This window comes from Poecilia formosa, unplaced genomic scaffold, assembly GCF_000485575.1.
Source record: "Poecilia formosa unplaced genomic scaffold, Poecilia_formosa-5.1.2 Scaffold300, whole genome shotgun sequence".
Taxonomy (NCBI): Eukaryota; Metazoa; Chordata; class Actinopteri; order Cyprinodontiformes; family Poeciliidae; genus Poecilia; species Poecilia formosa.
Window position 1 is genome coordinate 114,940 of NW_006800239.1, and position 8,378 is coordinate 123,317.

At 38.6% G+C, this 8,378-nt stretch overlaps 1 protein-coding gene and 1 long non-coding RNA gene across 2 annotated transcripts in view; one reads left to right on the forward strand and one right to left on the reverse strand.

The window, feature by feature from the left end:
• Positions 1-3,411, forward strand: part of LOC103152074 (uncharacterized) — a 51,291-nt gene extending 47,880 nt beyond the window's left edge. Inside the window, exons 9-15 of the mRNA XM_007572408.2 lie at positions 1,980-2,051; positions 2,139-2,186; positions 2,326-2,373; positions 2,441-2,621; positions 2,702-2,803; positions 2,910-2,987; positions 3,089-3,411. Coding sequence (XP_007572470.1) covers positions 1,980-2,051; positions 2,139-2,186; positions 2,326-2,373; positions 2,441-2,621; positions 2,702-2,803; positions 2,910-2,987; positions 3,089-3,286 — 727 coding nt within the window. The 3' untranslated portion in view covers positions 3,287-3,411. The remainder of the gene's footprint in view (positions 1-1,979; positions 2,052-2,138; positions 2,187-2,325; positions 2,374-2,440; positions 2,622-2,701; positions 2,804-2,909; positions 2,988-3,088) is intronic.
• A 1,708-nt stretch (positions 3,412-5,119) lies between these two features.
• The window catches only part of LOC103152075 (uncharacterized), a 5,451-nt gene continuing 2,192 nt past the window's right edge, over positions 5,120-8,378 (reverse strand). The window contains exons 2-3 of the long non-coding RNA XR_001658674.1: positions 5,777-5,900; positions 5,120-5,501 (exon numbers count right to left, since the gene is read on the reverse strand). This is a non-coding gene — a long non-coding RNA (uncharacterized LOC103152075). The remainder of the gene's footprint in view (positions 5,502-5,776; positions 5,901-8,378) is intronic.

Below are 8,378 nucleotides of genomic sequence, written 5' to 3' on the forward strand. Positions count from 1 at the left end.
TCTTAGTGCAATACTTTTCTTAGTATTGCACTAAGAAAAGTGCAATACAATTATTTCTTAATACAAGTAGCATAATAACTGGAGCTGAACAAAATTATTCTGATCAAATATTTGTCTGGCAGAAGTTCAGACAGACTGCCACTGTTATTTAGAAAGCATCATTTAATGCATATAGTTTTAGGCAAATGACTGTATCTTTTTACTTAATGAGCATTCTAAATTATTTCTAACCAGATACTCTAACTTAGGGTTGTTTGCAAGAAGTTTATTAATAAATAAATAGATTTAACATCAGTTTTAGTTGTCTAAAACGTAACTTAACTCAGCTGGTGAATGGTTGATTCCTGCTGTCCCACCCCACTTCACATGGTGAAACTATTAACACAAAAACAACTTACCTAATTTTCTTGGGGAATATTTCATCTGCTTCTTTCTCTTTGGTCAAACAGGAACTTCTTTCTCTGGTGGCTGGTCCTTATTATCATCCTCCACACTCGTAGCATGTCTTCATTAGCCAACTTTGTCCTCCCCACCTTGTGTCCTTAGGCTAGCCTGGGTCTTCACGTGGCTAAAGTTGCCAAAGCAAAGAACACAAGCACTGTGTCACATCAGCCAAGTTGCTAAATAATGCACATAAAGGATAACTTTGACTAATATATTAGCTTTTGATTTGCTAGATTAAAATTGGAGGGGAAAAAACAACTTGCCTGTCTTTAAAATATATTTAATATTAAGTCCTAACGTTACAGTAATTGTGTTTAATAACTTTAGCTAACATTAACTTACAGCAAGGTACCATTGGCTTGAATAGCTTATAACTAACATTACAGAGAAAGAGAACATAGTCAATGTTATTTTCTCAAAGAAAATGTAAAGTTAATAAGACACATACCTCATATGTATTAGGTATCAAACTTCGGCTTCTTTTTAAACAGGATGTCTGGCCGTTATAACTTGTGTTAGGTTTGCGCCACAATATGGAAGATTTCTTCTTCACCAACACACTGCACGCCTGTTCGTGCACTGCTGCCTCTCACTGGTGGAGATGGTGTATTGCACTACTTAGCCCTTGTGTTTAGAAATGGGGTCCATATCAACCGACCCCACAAACGTGAAACTGTTATCATTTGCCACAGTTCTCTACGTTTGCCTCAGTCCTCGCACGCACAAGGATTAAAACAGCCTTAAATAATGTTTCAAATGCTAAGTTCATAAGTGCTCTGTAGACATTTTGATGTAAAACTTTAGGATCGATTAAATTAAGAAAATTAAGACTAAACAACATGCCAGAGCTTTATAATATTACTACATAAAGCTAATTTTTAAAGTTTAATCTGTAATACTTTTATAACAAATTTATGTCAGATCATGATTTCTTGGTTAATGACAAGTTGGCATAATGAAGACATTTTGAATAATGTCAACTTTGTATTAAAAGTGTCATTATTTACCGAATGACGCTTTATGACAACAGTCATAAATATTCATGAAGGCTTATGACAGGTGTTATGTCATGTTTATGACAGTGTCATGACAGTCTTATTCAACCCCCTTCAAATAAAGTGTTACCCACTTTTGTGTAACTGTGTTTAGTTCTATACTGTAGTAGAGTTTTCTTGTCGTTGTCATTTCAAACTTATTTTTCTTTTTTTATTTGTAACAATATTCAACTTTGCTATCACCAATATATTTAAAAAAAGGCTCTGTGCAAAATGAGGTTAAAACAAGAACAATTCCCTGAATTTTTTTTTGTCATTCATTGCAATGGCACTGCGCCCCACACTTTGGAAATCACTGCTCTATGTAGCAGTTTGAATTAGTTTGATTTTGATTATCGGGGCTTAAACTAATCTGAGGAATAAGGCACAAATATATCACTTGTTGTGAATCAGCACAATATAAATTAACTGATTGAACTTAATTGCCTTCTTCCTTCTGTCCAGCATATTAATGTAAAATATTATTTTATTTACTTAAAGACTGCAGGAATCAGCAGATGTGAGATCCAGCCCCCAGCGTTGTAACCCACAAGGATGTGAACACAAAGAAAGGTCTGATTTTGTAAAATTAACTATAAAATATAAATAATCAGTAATTAGAGAACTGATTATTTTAATAATTTGTGTATTTTAACACAGTATGACACAGATGGAGGCATTTTACAAAAAGAAGCTCAATGAGGCCCGGTAAGAAATTTTCTGATATTTTGTGTAGCCACTTACTAGCTAATATTTAACCTAATGATTTATCTCTGCAGGTCTGTATTCAATTGCTAATATTAGATCAGCGTTTGTGTTCCTGAAAGCTTCATTTTCCCCTCCACAGATCTGAAACAGCCAAAAAACAGACAGAACTGAAATCAGTGAAAGACAGGTACAGAAAGATGAAACTTCATATTTACTGACCTGCTGCATAAATAACCAAACTAACTGTCTGACAGGCTGGCAGCTCAGGTAGCAGCTTCACTAAAAACAGGAGACACTGAGAGCATGAACAACCCGGTCAGTAAAACCAGACTGACTGAGATGTACGACAACCTGAAGCTGCTGCAGTGGCCAAAGGTCAAAGATCAGCTGAAGTCCAGGAAGAGGAACCCAAAGGAGGCCAAAGATCTGATTCAGGTAGATCTGATCTCAGGACGTTCACCTGCTGGGTTTAATGTCACTGTGGGTCTCATTTGATATTGAACTGATGTTTGTAGAAAACATTTGGAAATGCATCAGATGAAATGAAGAGAAGGAGGCAGCAGATAGAAGAAATGTTCCAACAGTCTGAGTCCAGCAGTGGACCGACTCCTCAGAAGGTAACTGGACTGTAGAACAGCTTTCTGCACAGAATCACTAAAGCAGCATGAGGAAGTGTGTGAGCAGCAGCTTCCTGTATGTAAGCAGCAGCTTCCTGTGTTCCAGGTTAAAGAGTACAGACAGCTAACAGTTCAGAACCTGCAGATGGCGCTGTTCCACACCAACAAAGAAGAACTTCTGAAGGTTTGTTTACAGATGATCCAGTTAGGAAACCAAACAGAACAGATACATTTATAACTCTAATCAGTGTCTAACATTGAACATTTCCTTCATTTCCTTCTCAGACTGGTTTCCCAGAATGTTTAGATGAATTTCCAGAGGAAGTGAAGGAGGATCTGAGACCTCTGACCTCTGAATGCTACTGGCTGAGCTGCTTGATGGCTTTAAACAATCCTCCTCTTCAGCCGGACTGGAAGAACCATGTTCCTGGGTTTGACTCCTGGGATATTTTTCCTAGAGAAATCAAACCATCTGTCATGTAGAGGAAGCAGATGCAGAAATAAGGAAAACAAATTCTGATATCACTTCTTGCTTCTTAATTTTTATATTGAGGGTAATTGTTCATGTGGGGTTTCCTTTGTATAACAATATGAATGAAGAAACTAGATAAAAATCGGGAATTTAAACTTTTAAACTGGAGTTCTTACAGGAAAATAGCTGCTGTATTTTAATACCTTTAGTTATTTCTATATCTTTTTTTTCTTTCTGCACTATGAAAAAAGCCCAATGACGATTCTTAGAAAACACACATTTTGATAATATATACATTGACCTTGAAATGCATCTTCTGCAAGAAGTTTGGTTTTTTAGTCTGAAATGTTTGTGAAAGTGAGTTAAATTATGTCCAAGTCACGGTACCAATCCATGAACAGAGAGATACTGGACATCAACAAACCAGCAAACAAAATCCCTCTGAGTGGTTATTGTCCCTGCAGTCACAGCAATAATTTTTAAGATTGTCTGTAGATGTTGACTTCAGAAATCTAATCCAAGTCTTCCAAACAAACACCTAGTACATAAATGCCATTGTAGCGGTTAAAATCCTATATTTTAGGCTACTGGTGGTTGTTCTTGAAAGGCGCTGGTTTTACGTGCGCTCAATTAAGATTCATAATGCAGATCTCCCGTTTGACATAAAATAAAGTCATTGTCAGAACAAATGTCCATTGTCTTACTGTTTCCATTTAGATCCACATAAATTCGACATCCATCCAAACCAAGCACAGTAGAAAACTGTTTGCCTCTACCTATTAACATCTGAACAGAATCATGGTTGACCTTAAATAACCCATCCCCCCATCAGACACTCAGAACTCAAAATCAAATACGCCCCCTGGTGGTGATAAACCCAATAAAGGGTAAATGGCTCCTATAGCCATTATCAATTTTATTTTCATTTTTAATGAAAAGCAGCTGCATGGAGATGGAGTGGTTGCCACTTCTGCGTTGGAGGAAGAAGGTCCTGGGTTCAACTCGCATGTTATTCCATTCCTTATTGGAGTTCTGTCCAGGTCCAAAAGCATGATTGCTATGGATGAATAAATTAGGATCTGAAAACCGGAGGACCAGATACGCAAAAATCTACCTGCAGACTTTAAGCAGCTACCCTGACACTGCAGTGATCCTGGACTGGGCTTAGCCGCTCTTCCTCCCTCCTCTTCCTCTCTTCTCCAGAGTGACGAGTTTTCATCACCAGTAAAGACAAACAAGTTTGAGTAACTGCTGGAAAGTGTATTATATATATTCAGTGTTCACTTTGTTATACTGTTTGGACTTAAAATAAAATGTAATCTCTTTTGTAATAATCTACATTTCACAAACCTTTTTCCTTTATCTCAGTTGTAACATTATGTGAAGAATTTTCATGTAATTCGGCCTTCAAGCGAGATATTAAAATGAAACACTTTCAAGTAATACCAGCAAAGATATCTGAATATTAAGTAATATGCAGTTAGTAAAATAATTCAATAATATACCGAATAAGGCTGAATGATATGACTGAACAGTTTTTCCTAACAGACTTAATTTTAATCACCCTCAATATCTTTTCTGAAACAAAATACAGAAAATACTTTCACAAAGTGGCTTTATTTCTATCATTCCTCTTGTGAGTTATATAATGGAGTGTTATGGCCAGGTTACAAGTATTTTATTTTTTTAAGGTTTTGTTGGCTATAGTGGCCTTTACTTGAAAGTAGTTCGACAGGAAATAGGATAATGAGAGAGAGGGAAGACTTGCGGCAAATGTCACCAGGCCGGGAATCAAACCTGCGGCCACCGCCACGAGGACCAAGGCCTCAATACGTGGGTTGTGCTTTGCCCCTGCGCCACCACGTTACAAGTATTTTTAATTATGAGAATACAACCATATTAGCATCATAAAGATGCAAATTTACCAGAAGAACATCTTAAAATATGGGAAGTCATTTTATGGAGAAGTCTTAGCTCCCTCTGACGAAACCAGCTCAGTCCAGGTGGTTCCGATACATTCAGTGGTTAAGAGAATCAATTGGCCACCAGGTAAGCATGATGTCAAAATAATAAACAGAGCTACTGATGTAGGAGTATTTTCCATGTTGAAGAAAAGCAAAGTTTATGATAGGAGAGGGAAAATGTTGGTTTATAGCTGCTTTAGCTCAGCCGATGTCTCCATTCAGGAAGCCACTAAAGCCGAACAGAACTCCAGTCCAGCTCCAGCTGCAGTGAGGATGAAAAAGGGATTAATAATGTTAACATAATGGGAATTTGGTAATTCCCTTTTAATGTGTTCCCAATGCAAAAAAAAGAAGCTTGGATATAAACTTGTTTATTACTTCTGCCAGGATGTTGGTGAAATTTTTGTATTTTTATTACAATGTACCATTATCAACACATAAGTATGCATTAGTTTTAAAACTAATAAATAAACTGACTTGAAGAAATACATTTAGCCAAACACACCTGGCCCCTAAAAGCAACACTTACTTCCCTACCTGACCTTCTCTGACTCAACACTTGCTGGTCTCTCCATCCTCATGCTCTGATCGTCTCTAGCAGCTGGAGGAATCAGTAAGACCTACAAGCCTGTCCTGCTTCAGCTGCACTCTGCTGGTCATACTAGGATGGGGAATTAGGAGAACGGCAATTTAATTTAATATAACACAGCAAAAGGCATATTACATCTAATTCGGAATAAAACTAAGTACAGGACACACACCAAATAATAAAAAAAAACACAGAAATTATGTGAATGTCCTTCTTCAGCCTGTGACCTACCAGCTTAGTTTTACATTTTACATCTGGTAGAAAAAATATATTTAAGAGTGTTCGTTATTCTGCAATAGCCAGCCACGCCCTAATCTCACCACTTACTGACTATTGACCAGTTCTCTGTCCAACAGGTCCGGAAAATCCCTGAAACCTGGGTCTTACCCTATCACAGGCTTACTAGAGAAATTCTGTTTAAACTGGCGGCGGAGAAAACTCGTCTAGCTCTAACTACCTTCAGATCCAGAAGTTACGGCCCTTTTCAGTTGAGAAACAGTCGGCAGAGTAGCCCTCACTGCCGCATAGCTTCAACAACCACTCCTGTTAACGGTAGCTTTCCTCCTGAAAATAACGTGCACTTGTTATCGGCTAGATTGGATTTAGTGACTTAGATTTAAGTCCCAGGGCCATTATTTTATTACTCACCAAAGGAAAGTACGAAGCCACCAAATTTCTAGAATCATGCGTGTAGATTTTACTTAAACCAGAAGAACTCTCAACAATCGGTGACTTAATTGAATTCAATGTCCACAACCTCTATTAGTATTTTTATTATATTTTTTATTAAGCAAGCTTTAGCAGGGGTAAATAACAAGCAGATTTAGTAAAAGGAATTATAAATTTGTAACAAGTAATAATCTCGAATTATAAAATTAACCATACCCTATCCTCTTTCTAATCCCTAACCTGTGTCACTAATCTCACTGAGCGAGGCTTTAGGGGCAGGGCAACTCACACCAGTTGTTAGTCGATCTTGGCAGCCGAAACCTTTAAACGTCCTTGGTCAGAGTCTCTGTCCTGGCGGGGCAAAGTCCTCTTTCAGAAAAGCAACAAAGTCAATCTGTCCGATATCTTTTAGACGAACAGAATCTTCATCACTTAGTGACCTTTGTCTTTTCCCCAAGTCTGCTGCAGTTGAACAGTGATCATAGGGTGGAGGCAGAGGAGACGGTCGGATTCAGGGGCTGGGGCTGACGGATCTTGTCCTTCCTTGCGGCGTGAAGTCTCAACTTTTCCCTTGGTCCCAGGGTGTGGTCCTCTGCTGATCTTTCGTCTGCGTCCTCTTGTTGACTCTCCTTCAGGGCCGCGGACTAAGAACGGTTTCTTCCCCAGCTCGCTGGCTTTTAAACCCTTTTGGCCCATAGTTGTGTATGGGAGAGGTCTCATGACTCATCCTCCAGCGGAGAGTACCTCATTCTTTCCAACCCCTGCCCCTCCTTAACGGCGAAAAACCTCGAACCTTCCTCTCTTGCGTCTGACTGCTGCAACTCCTTTGCAATACTTCTCTTTTTTCTGTTGGCCATCTGGTAGTTATTGCCTTTTTTGGCATTGCTCTGAGACCTCCGCCCATCTTAGTACCGCTTGTGACACAGTTCATTCTTTCCTCTCCTGTGCTCAAATCTACAGTCCTCTTATAATGTACCATGAAACACAATCAACTCAAAACATAATCAATTTGTTTTGTCATTATCTGAAATCATTGACAATATACAACAATTAAGTTGTTACTGTAACTACAGATCATGAATACAGATTATATATTTCAATTATACATTACAGACATTGTAATTACAAAACATCAATCATTCCAACTACTACACACATATGTATTTTGTATTTCATTTCTTAATAATCATCCTTAAATCAATATACAAGATCATTGTTACTCCTCAGGCCTTTACCCTGCTTTCTGCGTGTACCTAGAGAGATCTCACAAGTCCATGCCAGTTTTCTTGACAAGAGTTACATTGCCTCCCCTCATCGACAGCACTGATTATGTGCTTGGTAAATAAATCATCTGTACAGTCACTTGACATGTGGTGCAGATTAATGTGGACCTAATAACATTGGTGCACAACGATCCGCTGTTTTCCCATTTTATCTTCAATGCTAGTTAATACACGCGCACACACATGTTTGCGTGGCTATCTATATGTGGACTTTCCATTGACTTTCATTCATTTCTACAGCCTAAACCTTACCTTTACCCTTTTCCTAACCCTATCCATCACATGCCTAACCCTAACCAAAACTCAACTCCTATCTCTCTCTCAGTCCTATCTCTGACGCCTGACCCAAAAACAGGGTTTCCCCTTGTGGGGACCAGGCTTCGGTCTCCACAAGGAGCAATTGGTCCCCAACGGGGTATATGCCACGGACTTCCATTTTAGCACTTTCGCATTTTTTTTCCACATAGCCTGCTTCCGGTGTGCAGGTCACTCTGCGTTAGAGATGGAGTTTTTCACTTGGTCCTTGCTGGATTTGCCCACAGTAACCGTCAACCATTTTAAAAACAAAAAGCAGCAGGAGGATGTAACTTCATAACCT